Here is a 20195-nt window from a genome sequence, read left to right as displayed (position 1 = left end):
AGATTGCAGATTTGACGTCTGTGTACGATTGCTTTGCCCCATCTTCCAAATCACTTCATCATTACGGGGCCGGGATTACTCTTTACACTATCAAATCCATCGAGTTGAATTTATTGAAGAACGTGGAAAAATTACAAATAATTGAAATTTACTAATTTTATGATCAGACATCCCTGTGGTTTTCCGGGTAATTGTCTAATTTCATTTTGAAAAATTGCTAATTGTAATTTACTAATTTTAGTATTTATTATTGGCCAAGTTCTTTATTCAGTATTTTTTACAGTGTGTGTACTGTACGTATGTGGTACGTAGTTTAATTAAACTCATTTATCATATCAGTTATATTAGATTGACGGATAGGTAGCTCTTGTTCATTTTTAACGTCTAGTTTTGAGGAGTAGATATTTCATTGACCACCACGTGTCGTTTGATAATTGATAGGAAAGATAGAGAAATTGTGCGTTTTACGTAGGTGTAAATCAAATTAACCATAATACCATTGAGAATAAATTATTCTCTTCAGATCTGCCAGACTTTCATTGCGACACATAAGAAGGTAAAGAGAGGGAAAGATGCCGGCTGCACTTCCAGAGGAACTCTCCACGCCGCACGTGGCGGAGAAGGAAGGTCATGAGTCGGCAGATCCTGTCAAACCAGAAGATGTACGTGCGCCCCTCAAAAGAAAAGGTAGTCAACCAAAAATATTAACAGGCTTAAATTGGTGATAGGTGTAACGGTATTTCATTATCCATTCATTTGGCATTCTATCTAGCTGTCCCCCTCCTACCATCACTTGGAGAGGATGAAGCTTCTTGGAATTATATCGACGAGAAAATGAAACACGCACGTGAAATGATTCGGTTGACGGTATCTGTTAAACCAGCCAAGTTGGCACGCTATGATCAGCAGTAAGTTAATTGTCTCTCCAAATCTAAAATATTACCAACGCGCTAATGTCGCCTCTGAACTAAAATAAATAAATAAATCAATAGGATCGGTAAGGAACGGGATCTTAGTGGTATAATAGGATATGGCCAAGCTACAACCAATAGTCGAGATGTTATTCCTCTTGACGAGCTGAGAATGGAGGAACGTCACACCCCATTAGATGTCAAGGCTTTTCTCTCGAGAGTTGGGACTTTTGATTTGAGGCTGTGGTCAGGCAAGCCAAATCGGCTATGCGCTTATGAGTGTGCACGATACGGTAACTAGAATAAATTCAATGGTACAATCTGAATTTATTAATTCAAACTGCAATATTTTACATTGTGGGTTTACACAGGCTGGAGAATTGCTGGAAAAAACACGCTACTCTGCGTTTCTTGTAGAAATCTACTTAGCATTCCCAATGATCACGGAGATTCACAATGTACGTTGTTCCTTACTTCATTCTTCAAGTTTATTTACCATTATAATTTTGTAACATTCAACTTCTAAACTGTGCTACTACTATTGGTTTATAGTAGACGAATGGACTACGTCAATTGAGGAACAGATACATAAAATTGGACATATGAGTGACTGCATCTGGGTGAGGAGTCCATCACCGTTGAACATTTTGTTGCTGCCTGAAGGGAATGATATGCAAACTTATATGAAAAACGCGGCCCAATCATTCAACCGCATGAGAACAGTTCCAGTATTATCTAGTTGTTATCAAGGGATCTTGGTATGATAATTTTCTCAAGAAAGTGGAATTAGGCCATAGTTAAATAACAATGAGCTATGCAGAATAATTATTTTTGTTAGGATTCATTTGATATGACTGGATTTAAGGACAAGACCGAACTGCAGCTTCTTCAAATCATTGAAGGCACCTCACTTAAGTCGATTGAGCAATCTGCACTGTTCTTGATGTTGAACGTAATTATATTTCTTCACTGCATTGATTATTGGATTGTAGTCAATTTTGTTCAGTTTTGCATTTTTAGCCCGAACCAGGGCTTATGTAATTGTCATGTCCGTCTGTCTGTCTGTCTGTCTGTCTGTCTGTCTGTCCGTCTGTCTTTCGATAACTCTCGAACGAGTTGACCGATTGACTTGAAATTTTTACCATATGCATATTGGACAAAGTTAGGAAACGAGTTCGAAGATGGGCGAAATCGGTCCAGTGGTTGACCGGTGGGGGTCTTCGGAGTGGGTGGGGTATTATGCACCAAAATTTCAAAATCGTCATAGAAAGCTCAAATTTGGTACAGAGGTTGCTAATGGCTCCTAATGAAAGAATATGAAGTGAAATTGGAAAATTTGTCAACCGGAGGTACCCGAGGGGGTGACCCATACCGATTTCTCAAAATCATCCAATCGAGCTGAAATTTGATATAGAGGCTGCTAATGGCCCGTAATGGAAGAATATGAAGTGAAATTTGTAAAATTTTCATCTAGAGGGACCCTATGGGGTGACCCCCACCGATTTTCAGAAATTAACATAGAAAGCTGAAATTTGGACCAGAGATCCATACTGCTTTTTCACGAAATAACATGAAGGTAAATATGAACAAAAATTAACCAGGGGGGCTATAGAGACGACCTCCACTAGGAAGTAGTCAAGGGAAGGGATAGTAAATATTTTTAGAATTTGGAGCCTAGTAATACGAAGGATTGATGGAAGAATTAGTGCAAAATTGTAGCACATAATGTCATAGGATTCATAGAAAACTACTGACAAACATGGATTTACTAATCATTCCGGGTTCGGGCTAAGCAAAGCTGTACTGATAGGTTTATTCATGATTATATTAGCAAAAAATTAATTGTTCTGCATGTGCATTTATTTATTCAGGGCTGGACAATGGATGATATGGATCTTAACGCTCTTCAATGTCACCTCTGTTTACGACAAGTTCCTTTGTGGGTGTGCTCACCCCTTCCATCGAGTGTGTCCAGGGAAGATGCAGCCTCTGCTACTCCTCAGCGTGAGCCTCACTCCCATGTCAAACAACGGGAATTGGATCCAATTACTAGTCATTGGTTTTGGTGTCCATGGCGGAAGGTCAGATTAAAAGTGTTTATTATTTTTTAGTGAATGAGAGAATTGTAATATTGAACATATTATTTCCCCCATTTCATTAACAGATGTTGCAGCGCTCTGGCCCTGAAAAGAAGGTCCAGCCGAACGCGTTGCTGACAGAGGGTACTCGGGAATTGAATGCTGACAATTTTTCGCCCAACTTGAATTCATACATGAATCTTGCGCTGAAAATTGACGCAGATTTCAAGCGTGGACGACTTGTACATGGGCGACAAACGTTTGAAGTAAGAATTTACTATTAAAAATAAGTCATTATAATTTATTTTATTTACTTGAAGTCTGTATTAATTTTATATCATTGTATGTGAAATTTAGATGTCCGATAACAAAATCGCATTTTCTACTATTAGCAACTTTAAGGAACTTCTCCATACTCTTCAATCTGGAAATACTAGTAGTTCATACACTGTGCCATCCGGCAGTGTTTGGTCGAATGATGTGGAAAATGACATGGTTTCCATTATCCCACTGCCAACTGTAGTTGCGAAACCATTAGTCCAAGACGAAGAAGAACCGCAAGCTTATTCTGATCCAATATCAGCAGAAACAGAACCAAATGGGTCTCAAATTGATCTAGCCAATGATTTCGAACAAGGGGACGGCAATATTGACCAGTCCTCAAATGTTACCCAGGATCATTCTATTCCTGCAGAAAATGAGACAACTGAAGCCATAATAAACGATGAATCCGCTACAACCGCCATTGCTTTAGAAATGCAGTCAGATTCTAACAATGTAAATGGAGAAATGTGTGACGAAAACACGGGTGTGACCAGTACGAACATTGATGAAAACATGTTTTATACCCAAGAAAAAATTGAAGATTTCAAAGGTTGTACATTTAAAGGTTTTTGAATATTCATTTAATCATTTAACATAGGTATTTGTTTACTAGACGATGCCATCAGTCCACCTACCTCCTACCTACTAGATGATAATAAAGACCTTATTGCTTCAGACGCTTTAGAAAACTGTATTGATCAGGGGGGAAATAAAAAACTAATGAATATGTCAGATTTTCAACCACTTGAACAATCTAAGTACATCGAGCCACTCGAAATCAACGCAGCTACACAGGATGATGAAAACGTGACAGAAGTGGAAAATGTTCAAGTCATAAGTCAATCTCCTGTATATCAAATCACAGATGATCTTATAAGTGTGAAACCTGATGATGACTACAACAGTCTTCCGGATGTTACTGTACCTAATTCTGATCTTGTTTCAAATATGTTGGCCTCTGCCGCTGAAGTGCCCTCATATCAACCAGTAGATGAACTCCATGATCACGGCCGAGACGATGCCGACAATCAAAACAATATGCAAGAAGAGAACCAAGATGACGAAGGAGATGACTATGCGGACGACGAACATAATTACTCAAATGAAAATGAAATGGAGGATAGCAGCGACAATGCGGAACATGGCGAGATGGCTGCTAATAGCAATCATTCAGACTCGGACGAAAGCGACATTGTTTACTTGGATTAATTTAGGTTTATACTCATTAACTTATTTAAGCGTCGGTGACGGGTACTACTACAATTATGTAGCTACTATACATATAATTCTTTATGTTTGTTTCTTACGTTGATTACTTAAAAATTTATTTCATTTGTAGTAATAATAATTCATAACGAATACATGAATGAACGGTTTCTTATAGACTGATAATAATTTTTGGTACTATACGTTAGCAAAAGGTAGCATTGTTGTGTTTGTATTGTAACTGAAATTTTATACAAACGGTAATAAAAATACGAAATTAAATTAATCGTCGACAGTTATTTCTATACCAAGAAGCGCATAATTAGTTAGTCAACAACAACATTATCCTTGTACACAAATGTATAAATACTACGGAAGTACTTTGGTCTATATCCCTTTTAATGTCTGACATCATATTTAATTCCCAAAAGAAATAAGACGCCGATAACAATAGCAAGTAACAAGACTCCGCTGATTATTAACCCCAAAGGAACGGAAGACCCCTCACTCTCAACATCTTCTCTAAACTTTTTCACGGCACTGCTTTCCGCTTCGATGCAAAAGTCACCATTTCTACACATCTCGCTCACCGTGAAGCAATGTTCTATTTCAATTCTGTGGCGTAACGAATTTCGCACCACGCTCTGACCATGAACTAGCGAGCACTCGTTATTTCTCGTCGCCACTTTGGCCACGTCCAGCAATTTACGTTTAGCACATCCCAAGGACGTTCCATAGGACGTCACGTTTTCCTTGCTATCCACGATGGTCGTGATCACTCGAAACCTGCCCAAGGAGCAGGTGGCTTCCCCTTCGGACTCTTCCCCACATCGTCCCGTCGTGGTTGCGGCCAGATTTCCCCACCCATCCGCGTCATGGGGGTCGGGGCACATCTTCAAGAATAAGAAATGCATAATTGTAGTTTAGTCAATGTAAAACAATGTACAAATCATCAATGTATACGCATTACGTAAATAGAAGACCGGAAATAGAGTGGAACAACTACCTTGACTTGAGATCCATACGAGTAGTAAATGTCCTTAAGACGTTCCAGGATGAACTGTCTCGTTGACTCGCAGAGGAAAGGATGCGACTCGGGACACAAATGGTTGATGCACGTGTGGCATTTCAGAGATGATGCATCTAAATATAAAAACAATTCCGGTTAAATTTTACATTAGGTCACAGTTTTTACGGTATACGTACGCACGTACTACGTACGCATGCACATTTAAATATTTATGAATGGCTTGCCTTGCAATATTTGGAGCACAAGAAGCATGAGCACGAGTGGCAGTTTATTATGTCCCATCATATCCAGAGAGTATTTATTTATGTATAATAGACGTAATATTTATAGTTTAGTGTATATGTAACGAGGAGGATGGAATATCACAGGAAAGGTTGGTTAAAGGTTAATGTGGTTTTCAAAATTTAATTTTCATGACTCACACGAATTTTCAATATACTCGTTGATGTTTGTAATAAAGTTTATGAGGAAATTATATTCTCTTTTCTAAATGAAAGTATATTATTTCGTGTTATCTTGACTTTGTGGTGGTGAGAAGTCAAGACATGGTAATTACTCGTTTCACAAAAGTTTCCTTCTTTTACCTCGAGTCCTCAATACTCCTCAAATGCGAATAAAGATGGACGTTTTGAATTTCAATACCATTTTGCACGGCTTTCACATACACTTTCTGATAAGTTGTGTAATCCAGTGGATGAGATGAGAAGCATAAGCTTTCACTGTTTCTCCAGCCAGACTCAGAGTATTCACTCCTTTTGGAACAGAAGTTTGCAGAAGTTGGCAAGGATAATAAGAACAATATGCAATGGTGTGCCTCCTTTGATTCAGTCCAGTATATATTAGTAGTAGCAAATGCGGTGCCTAGTTTTGCTATAGTACTCATTTCTTTTCATCATTATTACTACTTTCATCTGTTCCATTAGGTCTTCTCACCCACCAACTTGTATAAAAAAGTCTCTCCATATAAAGCTCTATACTACGGAGGATGAGACATTCAGCCAGTTCAACCCTATTTATGCATTCAGTCCGTTCATCTTGGGGAAGTTGCGTTGCGTTATTGCTGCAAATGGTTCGGTAATCCATGGAGCAGTAGTGGAGTCTCATTTTTCTCTCGTTTTATCCAAAAGACTTGGGTTCCTACTTTGGTACATAAATGCTTGACTCTCGATAATAAGACATTGATCAAAATTCGCAAAGTCAAAAATGTATATATTATGTTTATTGGCATAACATTAAATACAAAATTCGAGAGCTATTTTAAAATTCTAATCTGGATTATATAACTTTGCATGCGTACATCGGCGTCGTTGTCGTGAATCTAGTATTGAACACAATGTATTCATTGCACATTCATGTTGATTACAGTGAAAGCCTTTATCAATAAGTTTTAAATATTATGTATGTCTATTGATCATTGCCAATTTTAGAATTGGTTCACGCCATCAGTCTTTTATGTACATATTAAAGGCTGTACTATCATACATATATTAAACATACATGAGTATTTCTTTCGATTAACAAGAGCTGCATTCAATTGCATGTACAAAACCAGTTATAAAACTTTATATATTATTTACTTTTTAGTAGATAGTGCTCGAATTCATAAGATTTCTCCTATATAAATTAACTAACTAGAAATGAATTCAGATCATAGAGATAATCAATCAAGTGATTTCAGATAAAATAAACACACGTTAGAGATTTAAATAATTTTCGTGTTCACGTCGTCCCGTCTTCCAGGCCTTGAGTGGACAATGATGTTGGACGAATTCTGATCAAATCAGCGTCTTCACTGGTTTTTGGAAGATTCGAGGGTTTGTTGATAGGAAATGAACATAAACTGGCTCCAATCACTGCAGCAAATACTACAATAATAAATGCAATGGTTCCGATGACCAATCCGTAATCAAAACGTCCAATGGAATGATGAATATTCACAAAATCTTTCACAACACTCTGCTCTGGATCCACACAATAGTCCGTGTCGTAGCACACCGTTTGCGCCTCACTGCAATGTTCCAGCAGCATCCGATGATAAGTGTTTGTCGACATTGTCCCGTTCTTAGAAATCAAATCGCATTGAGATTTGGTTTTAGCATTTCTGATGGAATGTAGCAATTGCTGATTCGCACAACCAAGGACAGTTGCGTGTGAGATAAGCGGAGGAGTGTCGTCCCCGCTGAATGATTTTATTTGTATCCTTCCAGCAGTGCAAGTGGGGGACGACCCACTCCCCGGGCAAGGAACGTCGACCACTTGCATTTTCAGCCACTCGGCTCCATCATGTTGGTCTGGACAGGGTGCAAGATATGACCCCACGTGATAATATTCTCTTAATTGCTTTACGACAAAGGCTCTCACATCCTCGCAAATATTGTTTTCAGCAGGACAACTCATAGAGAGACACTTGTAGCAGAAACGTGCTTCCAATTCTGTTGTAATAAAATGAATTAGAAGTAAATCAGTTCAATTAGTTTATTTAGAAGTAAATGAATTTCTCAAAATAGTATGAAAAATTATTCACCAGTAACCAATACGCACGCTGAGAGCAGGATGGCAAAACTAATTGATGCTATTTTGCCCGAGGACGCCATGACTTAAACAATTGTTCTCTTGCTGTGCGGTTTAGATTTGATTATCACTGTTGGAGTATTAATCTTCTCTTCTGAAAAGTAAACCAAAATTCGAATTGATCATGCACATGTATAAATGGATGCTAGTAAGGATAATAAAATACGAAGTGTATGATTGATAAATGCGAAAACTGTAAGTTAGATACTTATGTATGTATGTAGGTTCATAGATTCACTTTGTACCTTTTGACTGTTTTTCAGAAAATTTTCGTGTAATAATTCTTATTAGGCTACAAAACAAGAAATGAAATGCGCATGGTTATAGCTACAAATGAGCAAAGATCAGCAATTCATGAAAACATAAAAACCATCATCCCATCAATTCTAATTTGTGTTTAAACTGCAGACACACGTCCCTAATGTCCAATTGTACAGTTAAACATACTATACATATAACTGCATGTGTTAAAAATGTGCTGATGGACACTAGCCACTGCTAGACTTACATAAGTCGTAGCGTAGAAATTTGGTATTTATACAGATATTATTATTGGCTGGCCAAATGTGTCAAATTCATTATTGATATTTCGAATGGAGACATGGCTCAAGTAGTTTCGGCAGATGAAAAATCTTTTTCGCACACTGTAAACAAACATTTCTAATTCCCAGCCATGCTACTACCATGTCACAATTTGTAACACTTTACAAATTTGAAAACTCAACTCGATAATTCAAATTATGCTTGCATCTATTATTATAGAATCCAAGCACTTACTCTTGAAATGGTCGAGCAAATGCTCATAGCGTCGTTCGTGTGTATGTGCGTTTATTTTCTGCCCTTTTAACTTATTTTTTAATTAGTCGGATTAGTTTATCAGAAAAATCACGAATTTGCAGTGATTTAAAATCATTCAACAAACAGATGGAACGGATTACGAATGACTATGTGTATATTTCTATGAGTTCAACCCTTGGGCAATATCTGGTCAAAATCATTCATGAGCAAGTACATAAGTGATTCATTCAAGTGTTCCCCTTATTCAAAGCCTAATTTGCAGCCTTTATTCACTTCACATGCTGTTTTTCATGAGGCATCCGTTTCCAGCACTGCACTAGACAATTCTTTTTACCATAGTGTTAAAAAACTATCAGCACCTGTACAATATTGAATAATTCAATTTGAATTACAAAAATCTACGTACTTGCGTGAAATGATATTGTGATATTTCGAGGTAGGTATATGTACCTATGCCTATATACGAATGATACGTATAAGTACGACTTGAACTTTAAGCTTTTACTATTAAAGACTTTACATTTAAGCAGCAAATATCAAAATGTAGTCACAGTGAGACGGGAAGCACTAACAAACATAAAGGTACTTACATATATTTTCGAATTAACATTTAATGTCTTTATTTCCCAAAACAAACCCACCACGCACTAGATACAATCACATCGTTTAGCGTATAACACTAATAATAATTTGTAGAAAAATAAATATGTATTATATGTAGAACAGTGCCATAAAATCTGTTTGTTCACCAGTAGCACTTTTAGGACTGATTTAGTTAGTTATTTCGCCAATATATGTACGTACGTATAAGTCAAGTATTCCCAATTGCCAGCATCTTTCTGTCATATTCATTTCAAATTCATGTACAGGATAAACTGCTAGGAATCGTATTTATCGCATACAGAGGCAGATCAGTTTCTTCTGCAAGCACCTGCAAAGTTTTTTGGTAGTACTGTAAATCCTACTTCATCTCATCCATGGATGATGATATTACATTAGTTTAGTAGCCACCATGTAAAGTTATCCATAATATAACATACCAGAAAACGAGTTTGTATGCATGCAGTTTAAAATGGAAAAATAATACGACTACTGACTAAAAGGAGATCTTCGTCATTCCTTCATACCCATCAGCAAATCAAGTTCTATAGTCTAACCTAACAAGATTTGATGAAATGGGCCTTCTTAACTACGTCGCAAGTCTGAAGTTATTACTATTATTCAGAGATGCGAAAGTAGTGGATGGTTTTATGGTGGATCACCAATTTAGTATGATGACCATGATTTTCTTGGAACCAAACAATGACTAATTCTTCGTGGTATTCGGTTGCATGCATTTCTCTGCAAATATGAAAAACTTAATAGCTAAGTTTTTGGAATATGAAATGGATAAAGCAATATGATAGTTTAATTATTAAAATGAATGTATTTATTTACAGGATATTAGCATACGTACGTGTACCTACATAAAATAACCACAAGTAACACAATACAGAAATAAATATAATAATGTTTATTATTATGATCAAAAAGCAACACTAAAGGGTTTAAAATATCGTGCAATACTGCAGTTTATGAAATAATACAAAATTACCATAAATAAAAATAATCAGATTTTAATAATTTGATACAAAACACTTTTCACATACAGACCACATATCACATTTTAAAATTTAGAATGTATGTAAATAAGAATGTTTCTTTGGCGTAAGTTGGTAAGTAATAGAATGCAAACAGATACATACTAGCTTATTATAGAACCCTTTCAATTAAATGCAATACTGAATATTCTCTTGGACCCATTTCCGACTAGTATCGCTAATTTTGGTGACTTCAAAGCCATCGAGATCGTCTTCGTCAAATGGAGTACCAATGAAATGATTGTACAGTTTGGTTAACTCGTTCAATTCGCTCAGCCTCTCGGCCTCGTCGACAACATTGTCTATTTTGGCCACAGTGGGGCGGACATTAAGATACGTAAGTTGCGTACAGTTCTTCAGGACACATCCCAATAAAATAGAGTACTTGATAACGGAACCTGCATCAGCAATGCAAAGCTCTTTCAAGTTCATGGCGGAATTCTCTGACCAATGCACCAGTTCCTGGAGATCTATCTGGAAGCCTGTCAGACAGACTCGCTCGATAGCATCAGATATGAGATGCAAATTGGATAATTTGAAACATGTCGCCTGTACTCCAGCAGTTTTATGACATGTGTTACAAGATAATTCCAATCTCTTCAGTTTCCCACACCTCTGGAATATCGACATATCTAACGGAAAATTAATCCCCTGATCATTTTCGTCATCATCATCGTGGTTATTTAGATTTTCTGCAACTGGAGCCGCAGGTTTCTTTATATTGCTGATTATAAATTCCTCCAGAGTATTCTCATTATTAGATACAATACTTTGCACGTTTTGCAGCGTTATTTCACCAGGAGAATAAAACTGGAAAACTTTTAATGTTGTCAACTGCTCCAAGATTTCTAAAAAGAAGAGTGCCACGGTCGGATTTGTGTTTAAAACATCATCACGTAAAATAAACTTTGTCAATTTGAGAGATGAGAGCACTTTTATGTCTACTATTTCTCTAACACGACGATCTTGAGAGCGGTTGGACTGTAGGAATATTTTTGTATTTTTAGCATCCACGCTATCCCCAACCAAAAGCTCCAATTCCTGAAGCGTGGATGCATGTTTTTTAAGAAAGTGTAGAATTTTAACATAATTTCCCCACAGTGAGAAACAAAGTTTGAAACTTTTTAATGATGGGAAATAGTTTGTCAGCATAATGTCCATGTTTGGGTTTGTTATGAATGGGTCCGCCATAGGGTATCTTAATAGTTGGACGTCCAACTTTGTGACGTGTTGCAGATTATTTCGTAAGCACTCCTTGATGTGCGGGTCATAAAACAGTTCAGGAATTCCCATCGTTTGATGAGTGACAGATAAATGGTCCATATCTCTACATTGGTTGAGAATATTGAGTAAATTTTGTTTTGAAACATTTCCGTCCAGTCGTAATTTTTTAAGTCGACTTGGAAAAACAAACAGAGGTCCAGATGGGAGTTTAGGGTTTGTCAAGTTTGTAATTGTACATGATCGTACGTGTAACCGACAAAGTTTTCGATATCCGCGATAACCTGTAAATTGACACAAATTAACGATAAATTATGACACAAAAAAATCAACACTTTTGGTAGTGTGTAAAACAAATTTATCTATTCAGAAACCTTGATCCAAATTAATGTGAAAATCCAAATGCTGCTCAATTTCTTGTTTGAATTGTCGACTCAGAAGTCTCATTCTTGCAAGATCACTCGAGTTCAATCCTTTCCAAATTTTTACCCTGATCTGCATACATAATATAATTGATTTTAATGAAACATTTGTCAAATTTATGAGAAAAAAGACGATTGAAATTACTAAATAGCAAACCTCGAGCGGAATGTTTAGGAAGTTTACATTGTCCTTGGCTGGGATTGTCGGTATACAACTCAAACTGGTAACCCGTTCTTTTTCCATTGTTCACAAACTGCGTCACTTGGAATCAATTTCAGATAGTCAATTATTTTGATCTAGCCCCGGATCTAACATAAGACGACCAAGCCACATCAGCTGTGAAAATGTGCCACTACTACTTTATAAAATTTAGAAATAGCCGAGATCAGACCGAAGCGTACTTACTTGCGTGTGTTTTAGTGAAAGTGAACAACGAGCGAGAGAGCTCATAATTTCCCTGCACATGAGGAAAGTGAAAGCCACCAAAGCGAAGATCGAGATGGATGAATGAATGATGCTCACTTTCTCGCTGTATGCCATCGTCATCATTTATTATCTATGTCAGTAAGAGTGATTTTAATACACAATTAGCAAGTGAATATTGTTCTGATTCCTTAAATAAATTGAATCTTGAACACATATTAAATCCCTTTATTATATATTTTTATTCATAACGACATGTATAATAATTAGACGCTTAATTATAAAATTAGTTAAAACTGTCAAAACCAATAATACTATTTTACTAAACAAATTTATGATTTTGACAGAGGTCTAAGGAGACACGAAAAGGAAACTTGTTAAATTCTTTCAGTTATAAATGGATGCGACATTGCGTCTTTTGTAGTTGTCCGTTTGTTGTTGTCCAACATAAGCACTCGATCCAGGAGATCTCTCAACTGAGTCACTTTTCTGTACTGATCGGCAGGTAGATCTTGATTTCCAACCAGTTCCCTTAGCAAATCCCTTGTAGGGGTGACAGACGACATTGTCACAATTTTATCCTAACGAAAATTAAAGTCAATGTGATGGTGGAAATTGTAGGATTAAATAAATATGTGATCAATTTACCCTTTCAGTAACTTTGTCCACTTCGTGTGATAGAAAGTTGCAGTTACTATCAAAATGACTGTCCTTAAACGCACTTTTACGAATTATTTTATTGGAAAACTTTCCTTTCAGCTCCATGAAGTACTTCATCATCTACTCAATGTGTAAAATTTATTTAATAAAAGCAAACAACGTTTTAAGATGCTGACAAATATTACCTGATTGTTCGAGCTTCCCGGAAATAAAATTTTCCCCGTATATAGCTCGTAAATTGTACATCCGACGGACCACATGTCCAATGCATAGTCGTAGGATAAGCCTAAAACTGTAAAAACCATAAGAAAACATGTATTAAATCAGGTCGGATAAAGCAGGTATGGGACAGAGAATAGAGAAATCATGCTTACTTATTTCTGGAGCCCTGTAAAACCTACTGACCAGATATGGAGTGATTTCATTTTCATGAGCATAACTTGCCGAACCGAAATCACAAAGTTTCAACAGCAGTCTGCTTTCATTCACCAAAATGTTATCAGGTTTGATATCTGCATGCAAGATGTTAGCTTTCTTCATAAGTTTTAGGGCTAAAAACAGTTGCTGAGAGTACGAACGGACAGCTTTGATGTGAAGGCCAACGTCCTTCCCATATTTTTTTAGCACTTCTCTCAAGTTCATGCACAAAGGCTCAAATACCATACACAAATGCTGTTTATGGGAAAAGTGTCGCTTTAACCTGTAAAAGAACAACAAACCCACCCATCAAGTTAAAGTTAAAATTAAAGTATCACAATATATTTTGCTTCCGAAGCAAAAACGTAATGCTATGTAAATTTTCATCGTCGTAAATATGCATGAACTGACCTTACGCAATGGTACTTATCATCTGGATCTTCATCATTGAGGCGCTTTAATATTTCAAGCTCTTTTAATCCAGATTTTTGCATGATTTCGTTGTTACGAATTATCTTGACAGCAACGTCTTCATTATCCCTCGCAGCATCTCTTGCTCTGATAACGTTGGAAAATACTCCGTGACCAGTATATCCGTAAACTGTGTAGCGGCCATCCAACAGCTCCCCAATACGGACACGATAATACCCTTCAGCGTCATCCCAATTATCTGTCAGGTTAGGATTTTCATCACGCCCAATAACACAACCTTCGACACCTTCAGAAGGACTCTAAAACAATAAAACAATAACCGCATAAAATGTAAAACTTTACGAGTATCAATGACGAGATAGAATATGTTATAATTTTGAAATCTTAGAAGGGTTGTGGAAATTTCGATATTGTATGAGTAGGTTTACATCCATTCAGCAATACAGTTTGTTTGAATGGTAGTTATCCTAACAGCTTAATTTGGCATCGAGTTAAATAATTTATAATTTTCTCAACAGTAATGAAAAAATAATTTGTGTGATGCCGTCAGATAGCAATAATTTACTGAAATTTGGAAAAAGTATTTAAAACTTACATCAAAGTGTTCCGAAAACATGTCTTGTTCGGTAAACTTGGGCTTTTCTTTCCGTGCCACTGGCTCAGATGATTTTTTGTGGAGCTCTTTATGAACATCGTCATCAGCTATTTCACCAAAATTGCGATGGGCACTATTACTGGTATCACTGGTCTTGGAAACGCTGTTTTGAGGAGATTGGAAGGGTTTAGATTGAACAGAGTTAGAAAGTTTACTATCACTATCGAGCGTAATCTCACTCTGCTCGGATAAAACTCGACTGTCAGAAGGGCTCACGCTAGATTTTGATCCAATTGACATGTTAGAATCCTCAGTTGCTTCCAAGCGCTGAAAAATAGTAAATTGATAAATAATGACTGAACGATTGTAACAATAATTGTACTTGACACAAGTAGACAATGATTATTTGAAACCGCCATGATAAATAATAAGACTTTACGAAGAAAACACGACAAAAGTGAAAAAATAACTCTGGTCTATTCTATTGTGTTATTGCATATTTGTGTTGCAAGGTTGCAAATAGCGGTTTCAAATAACTCGTACATTTAAATATAACCACAAACGCAAAATTAAATTGTATGTAACGCTTAAATACCCGCATCAGCTCCTCTCGTTCCCGTCGTCGCTTCTGGATAATGGCATCTTCGTCCTCATCCTCTTCGTTCATTTGAATGTCCAGCTCCCTTGAAGTACATTTATATAAAGTTGATTATTCAACAATCTACAATATTTCTACTATTAAATGAATAACTTAGTAATGCAGACCACGGGAGTAATCTGGCACGCGACCAATCAGCTGTACTCGACCATTTATAAGAACCCATCACCAGAGCAATCAACCATGTGTTTGCGTATATATATATGCAATAATATACCGTAAATAATTTTAAAACTAGACTTAAAGGTTAATTTGACTTACTCGTCCTCTGATTCTTCTTGCTTGCGACTTCGCTTATGGTGTTCCTCATCTTTATTGTTATTTCGTTTGCCATCGCTGGTTCTCTCTCCTCGATTTCGCGAATGCGAACCACGTCTGCCACGGCGATCGCTATTTCGATCATCTCCTCCTCGTTGCTTCCGATGCATGTCTTGTTGATGATGTCTATTTCTACTATCTCTGTCATCTCTAAAATGATTTCGGTCTCGGTCCAAATCACCTCGGTGATTTGGATCCCTCCGATCTCCTCCCCTATTGTCCCTATTATGATGATCTAATGAATCTTTACCCCCTCCCCTCCTACCGCTCCTCTCAAAATCCCTATTGTTGTTGTTCCGTGAATTATCGCGTTCACGATCACGCCTTGGAGAGTTGCTTGGTCTCGGACCTCTGCCACCACTGTCATCCTTTCCACCATGCCTTTTAATCGAATCGTTCATTTCGTTTGCTTTCTCTTTTCGATCATTAGAATTCTTGTGGTGGTAAATATTCGTGTTGTGTTGTTTGGCTTCACTTTCTCCACTTGGGCTAATATGAACTCGGGTTTTCTTTCTTAAAGGTTCTTCGTGTCGATCATGGGAAGAATTTTGCTTGGTGGATCTTTGTGAATGAAACTGTATTTCATCATCAACATCACGAGTAGGATTCAATTCAGCAAACTGGTCCTTCTTTAAACTGCGAGACTCTGTTTTATCATGATGATGGCCTCGGTATTTGTTGGTAGTGTTTCCGTTTCCATTTAAATTATTCTCGGAAGAATGTCGTTTCTTGTCCTTTTCACTAGTATGATGTCTCTTACTAACGCTTCCATCAGACTCAATAACAGCCAGACGTTTCTGCAATAATTCTTTTTGTCTCATTAATTCCTCCAAATTCATCTCATCTTCCAAGAGAGCGATGGAAGCGTTCGAAATGTCATCAGCTATTGATATTGATGTACCAATATTTTTAGAACTTGCATCAATACTTAAAGGCGACATTTCCGGGCTGGATGGCACTTGTATATTGGTGGAAGCTCCATCATCAACATGTGTCCCATCATCAGTGGTTGGGTCTTTCGATTTCTTGTGTTTCTTGTGCTCCTTTTTATGCTTCCTAAATAGAAAAATTAAAACAGAATACACAAGTAATAGAATATTGGAACATAATATTATAGACAAATGGTTAGTTTATTATTACACACGTACTTTTTATCCTTGTCTTTCTTATCTTTTGGTTTCTTGCCATGTTTGCTATGCTTGGTTTTCTTTTCCTTCTTCTTTTTCACCCGTTTAGCAACCTTCTTCAGGTCTGATGGGATTGGGGACGTGGCTTGTGAGCTGACTGAACTGCTGGCCATAATGTGGTTACTGTAATGTTAATAACGAATGTAAAAATCTTCAATTTGAAACTGAATTCAAGCCACAACAAGGGTTTTGATTAACAATTTGGATAATTTTCAATGTGATGAATTGTGGTATATTACGGGCAGACGGACTCCTCTCCGATCGGGGAATGTGATACATCAAAATGTCGGGTTTTCCATGCTGATCAAGAATATATAAATTTTTTTACCGGCAAACGTATATTAAGGTCACAAAAAAAGGTCAAAGGTCAAAATTTTTTATTGCATTTTTGGACGTTTCGGAGAATTCTAAGACTTTGTCTCACTTTCCCCCATGGCGGGAAATTTTTTGGGGTGACATGAGATTACTAGTTTCTCTTGTAGAATATCGAATGTCGATCATTTTTCTGCAAAGTGTAAAATTTTTGGGGCACTATTAGATTGCTGGGGTAAAGTGTGTCATCAAATATCGTAATTGTGCCGAATATTGGGGTATTGTTCGTTTTTAAGCGAGCGAAGCGAGCAGGTTAGGTTAGATTTACTAGGTACGCGGAAAGCGTTGCTATTCTAGCTAGCAATCCTAGTTAGCAGTCCTAGCTAGTAGTCCTAGCTAGCATTCCTAGCTAGCAATCCTAGCTAGCAATCCTAGCTAGCAGTCCTAGCTAGCAATCCTAGCTAGCAGTCCTAGCTAGTAGTCCTAGCTAGCAGTCCTAGCTAGCAGTCCTAGCTAGCATTCCTAGCTAGCAGTCCTAGCTAGTAGTCCTAGCTAGCAGTCCTAGCTAGTAGTCCTAGCTAGCAGTCCTAGCTAGCAGTCCTAGCTAGTAGTCCTAGCTAGCATTCCTAGCTAGCAGTCCTAGCTAGCAGTCCTAGCTAGACACTAGAAATCTCATGTCACCCCAAAAAATTTCCCGCCATGGGGGAAAGTGAGACAAAGTCTTAGAATTCTCCGAAACGTCCAAAAATGCAATAAAAAATTTTGACCTTTGACCTTCTTTTGTGACCTTAATATACGTTTGCCGGTCAAAAAATTTATATATTCTTGATCAGCATGGAAAACCCGACATTTTGATGTATCACATTCCCCCATCGGAGAGGAGTCCGTCTGCCCGTAATGTTCCTGAATTGTTTCCAAACCTATAACCTGGACTTTTTCCGGTTCAAGTTGATTTTTACGGATGATGGGCCAGTGGTTACTCAAATATTAAACCGTAATTGCTGGAGTTATTTAGCTAATTACAATTAATTGTAATTTGTTTTGGGAGTGGTGGTGTCAGCAGCAGCGGTGGTAGCAGCAGAAGGAGTACAGCCGAGGAGGAGGAGAGAAAGAGCCGAAGAGTTGGTGGTGTCGTTGGTGAATTCTGAGCCTGTCCGCCAATCCAACTATCTCAGCGGAATACGGCGGTGGATGCACAACTCGATATTTTCACTCACGTTAAAAAACTTCAAATTCAAGTGATCCCCAAAAACTCAAAATATAAATTTTTGCCAAGGATTTTTTTAACAACTTCATAATAACATAAATAAATTTGCAATAAATAAAATAAATATTCTTGCTTTCTTGGTTTTGGACTCGACAAACGACGTAAGTATTACACCATTAAACTAAAATTGTGAAAAATCCTACTGGTGCACAGTTAATTATTAAGTGACGATCATTTATTTAATTAAATGAACTGCATTAATTAAATACATAAATTAAATTAAGCATCATTTAATTAGTTCAATGCAGTTGGACCAGTTCAATTGCGTTGATAAAACACTGACAAAGGATTTAAAGATCAATATTTGTAATCAATTGTATGAAAAAGGTTTATGTTTATGCTTAGAATGGGAGACCCGTACAACCACCAAAAGAAGATGATCGAATCGGAAATGGACCGATTTGAGCAGGAAATTTCCTCCTTGGCACCCACAACAATGGCGAGATCGTTCATTCCTGCCCAGTTACGTCGACCCATGGGTCACGGGCATTCAAATCCAATGCCCCCTGGAACGGGCTCTTCTCACCACCATCACAATATTCCTCCACCCCCACCATCGCAATTGGTTGTTAAGCCTTCTCCAGTCATTATCAGGTATTCAGGTTGTTTATGGATAATACGAGTCTGCTCAATTTCTCAAACTTATTGATACGCTTCATACCTGGACATTTCTTTTGACAATTTAAACATGCTTTTTTGTATAGTGGGGCCCCTCAAGTTTATAATGCTAATGCGAAACCACTCCCACCTTCAGGAGTAAAATCTCAAGAAACAATAGCTGCAACGCCGCAATTGGGGAATAAGGAACAAGCCGCATCGTCGAGCAGTTCCGTTGGAGTTATTTCAAAGGCACCATCCCTTCCCGGATCATCATCCTCCTCTGCTGCAGCTGCGGGCCCATCTGTGGTTAAAGTACTAGAAAATCCGAAACCATCCATGATATCTTCTGCCATGGATGGGGAAAAGAAGAAACCAAAGAAGAAAAAGAAAAAAGATGATAAGGATAGGAAACCCAAGAAAGCCCTTCGATCTGCTGGTGGACAAGTTTGGGAAGATTTGACACTACAAGATTGGGATCCAAGTAACTTATTTACTTTGCATGGCATATTACTTATGATTAGGTTGAATATAAATATATAATAATATTCAATATATGTATTGTACAGATGGATTCCGCCTGTTTTGCGGAGATTTAGGAAACGATGTAACTGACGAGGTTTTAACTCGAGTCTTCGGACGTTATCCTTCTTTCCAGAAAGCAAAGGTTGTACGGGATAAACGGAGTAACAAAACGAAAGGATTCGGCTTTGTGTCTTTTAAGGATCCAAATGACTTTGTCAGAGCTATAAAGGAACTAGACGGTAATTCGAGAAGATTCCATAAAATTGTTTTTATTATATCTAAATATTATTCTTGTGTCAAGTACTGATGGCATTTCTTCTTACGTCTTCTTGTATAGGTCGATATGTTGGAAGCAGGCCAATCAAGCTTCGTAAATCAAATTGGAAGAACAGAAATATTGAAGAAGCACGCAAAAAGGAAAAGGAAAGGAACCAACTTTTATCAAATATACGAAAATAAGTTTTTTTACCATTACTAAGCTAAGTGTTGTCTATTATTAGAATAATAGTTGATAGTAAAGTTACTCATTCAAATCGATTTTTTGTGCGTGATTAGGCAGGGGCGAAATCCATTTATTGGATTAATTTATGCAACATTGATTT

General features: G+C 37.3%; 6 protein-coding genes and 1 long non-coding RNA gene across 14 annotated transcripts; 3 read left to right on the top strand and 4 right to left on the bottom strand.

The window, feature by feature from the left end:
* Nucleotides 1-66: 66 nt before the first annotated feature.
* Nucleotides 67-4805, top strand: LOC110860707. 2 transcript variants are annotated; one of them, XM_035846347.1, is made up of 12 exons: nucleotides 70-187; nucleotides 284-304; nucleotides 524-687; nucleotides 773-908; nucleotides 993-1204; nucleotides 1283-1369; nucleotides 1464-1669; nucleotides 1750-1863; nucleotides 2783-2992; nucleotides 3076-3255; nucleotides 3347-3863; nucleotides 3927-4805. In XM_035846347.1, the coding sequence occupies exons 3-12, from the start codon at nucleotides 573-575 to the stop codon at nucleotides 4520-4522; spliced, it is 2373 nt and encodes a 790-aa protein (XP_035702240.1). In that variant the 5' UTR covers nucleotides 70-187; nucleotides 284-304; nucleotides 524-572; the 3' UTR covers nucleotides 4523-4805. The 2 variants fall into 2 exon arrangements, with proteins under 2 accessions (XP_021965492.1, XP_035702240.1); XM_022109800.2 differs by lacking the exon at nucleotides 284-304 and having other exon boundaries at nucleotides 67-187.
* On the bottom strand, nucleotides 4622-6432 carry LOC110860716. The gene is made up of 3 exons (XM_035846362.1): nucleotides 5774-6432; nucleotides 5526-5662; nucleotides 4622-5412 (listed from the first exon to the last, which is right to left on the bottom strand). Exons 1-3 carry the CDS (start codon nucleotides 5832-5834, stop codon nucleotides 4918-4920), a joined length of 693 nt encoding a protein of 230 aa, XP_035702255.1. The 5' UTR covers nucleotides 5835-6432; the 3' UTR covers nucleotides 4622-4917.
* Nucleotides 6433-6746: 314 nt separating this feature from the next.
* Nucleotides 6747-9776, bottom strand: LOC110855130. Of its 3 annotated transcripts, none has more exons than XM_022103552.2 (3): nucleotides 9509-9776; nucleotides 8074-8214; nucleotides 6747-7981 (listed from the first exon to the last, which is right to left on the bottom strand). In XM_022103552.2, the coding sequence occupies exons 2-3, from the start codon at nucleotides 8141-8143 to the stop codon at nucleotides 7269-7271; spliced, it is 783 nt and encodes a 260-aa protein (XP_021959244.1). In that variant the 5' UTR covers nucleotides 8144-8214; nucleotides 9509-9776; the 3' UTR covers nucleotides 6747-7268. The 3 variants fall into 3 exon arrangements, with proteins under 3 accessions (XP_021959244.1, XP_035702245.1, XP_021959252.1); XM_035846352.1 differs by lacking the exon at nucleotides 9509-9776 and adding an exon at nucleotides 9325-9451; XM_022103560.2 differs by lacking the exon at nucleotides 9509-9776 and adding an exon at nucleotides 8898-9105.
* A 636-nt stretch (nucleotides 9777-10412) lies between these two features.
* Nucleotides 10413-12731, bottom strand: LOC110842518. 2 transcript variants are annotated; one of them, XM_022088274.2, is made up of 4 exons: nucleotides 12608-12731; nucleotides 12359-12510; nucleotides 12154-12274; nucleotides 10413-12063 (listed from the first exon to the last, which is right to left on the bottom strand). In XM_022088274.2, the coding sequence occupies exons 2-4, from the start codon at nucleotides 12443-12445 to the stop codon at nucleotides 10688-10690; spliced, it is 1584 nt and encodes a 527-aa protein (XP_021943966.1). In that variant the 5' UTR covers nucleotides 12446-12510; nucleotides 12608-12731; the 3' UTR covers nucleotides 10413-10687. The 2 variants fall into 2 exon arrangements, with proteins under 2 accessions (XP_021943966.1, XP_021943967.1); XM_022088275.2 differs by having other exon boundaries at nucleotides 12359-12463; nucleotides 12608-12711.
* Nucleotides 12270-12985, top strand: LOC118433894. The gene is made up of 2 exons (XR_004833650.1): nucleotides 12270-12425; nucleotides 12503-12985. It is a non-coding gene; the product is annotated as an uncharacterized LOC118433894 (long non-coding RNA).
* LOC110842516 (serine/threonine-protein kinase prp4) lies at nucleotides 12849-18290 on the bottom strand. Of its 4 annotated transcripts, none has more exons than XM_022088270.2 (10): nucleotides 18125-18290; nucleotides 16854-17015; nucleotides 15649-16761; nucleotides 15325-15412; nucleotides 14730-15056; nucleotides 14114-14433; nucleotides 13660-13985; nucleotides 13471-13577; nucleotides 13274-13405; nucleotides 12849-13206 (listed from the first exon to the last, which is right to left on the bottom strand). In XM_022088270.2, exons 2-10 carry the CDS (start codon nucleotides 17003-17005, stop codon nucleotides 13003-13005), a joined length of 2769 nt encoding a protein of 922 aa, XP_021943962.1. In that variant the 5' UTR covers nucleotides 17006-17015; nucleotides 18125-18290; the 3' UTR covers nucleotides 12849-13002. The 4 variants fall into 4 exon arrangements, with proteins under 4 accessions (XP_021943962.1, XP_021943963.1, XP_021943964.1 ...); XM_022088271.2 differs by having other exon boundaries at nucleotides 18132-18290; XM_022088272.2 differs by lacking the exon at nucleotides 18125-18290 and adding an exon at nucleotides 17132-17267.
* Nucleotides 18291-18343: 53 nt separating this feature from the next.
* On the top strand, nucleotides 18344-20130 carry LOC110842519 (RNA-binding protein 42). The gene is made up of 5 exons (XM_022088276.2): nucleotides 18344-18572; nucleotides 18817-19065; nucleotides 19176-19552; nucleotides 19638-19832; nucleotides 19931-20130. The coding sequence occupies exons 2-5, from the start codon at nucleotides 18818-18820 to the stop codon at nucleotides 20050-20052; spliced, it is 942 nt and encodes a 313-aa protein (XP_021943968.1). The 5' UTR covers nucleotides 18344-18572; nucleotide 18817; the 3' UTR covers nucleotides 20053-20130.
* Nucleotides 20131-20195: the final 65 nt, after the last annotated feature.

Source organism: Folsomia candida, unplaced genomic scaffold (assembly GCF_002217175.1).
Source record: "Folsomia candida strain VU population unplaced genomic scaffold, ASM221717v1 Fcan01_Sc001, whole genome shotgun sequence".
Lineage (NCBI taxonomy): Eukaryota > Metazoa > Arthropoda > Collembola > Entomobryomorpha > Isotomidae > Folsomia > Folsomia candida.
The sequence above is the reverse complement of the archived record's forward strand: the minus strand, read 5'-3'. Positions and strand labels throughout refer to the sequence as shown.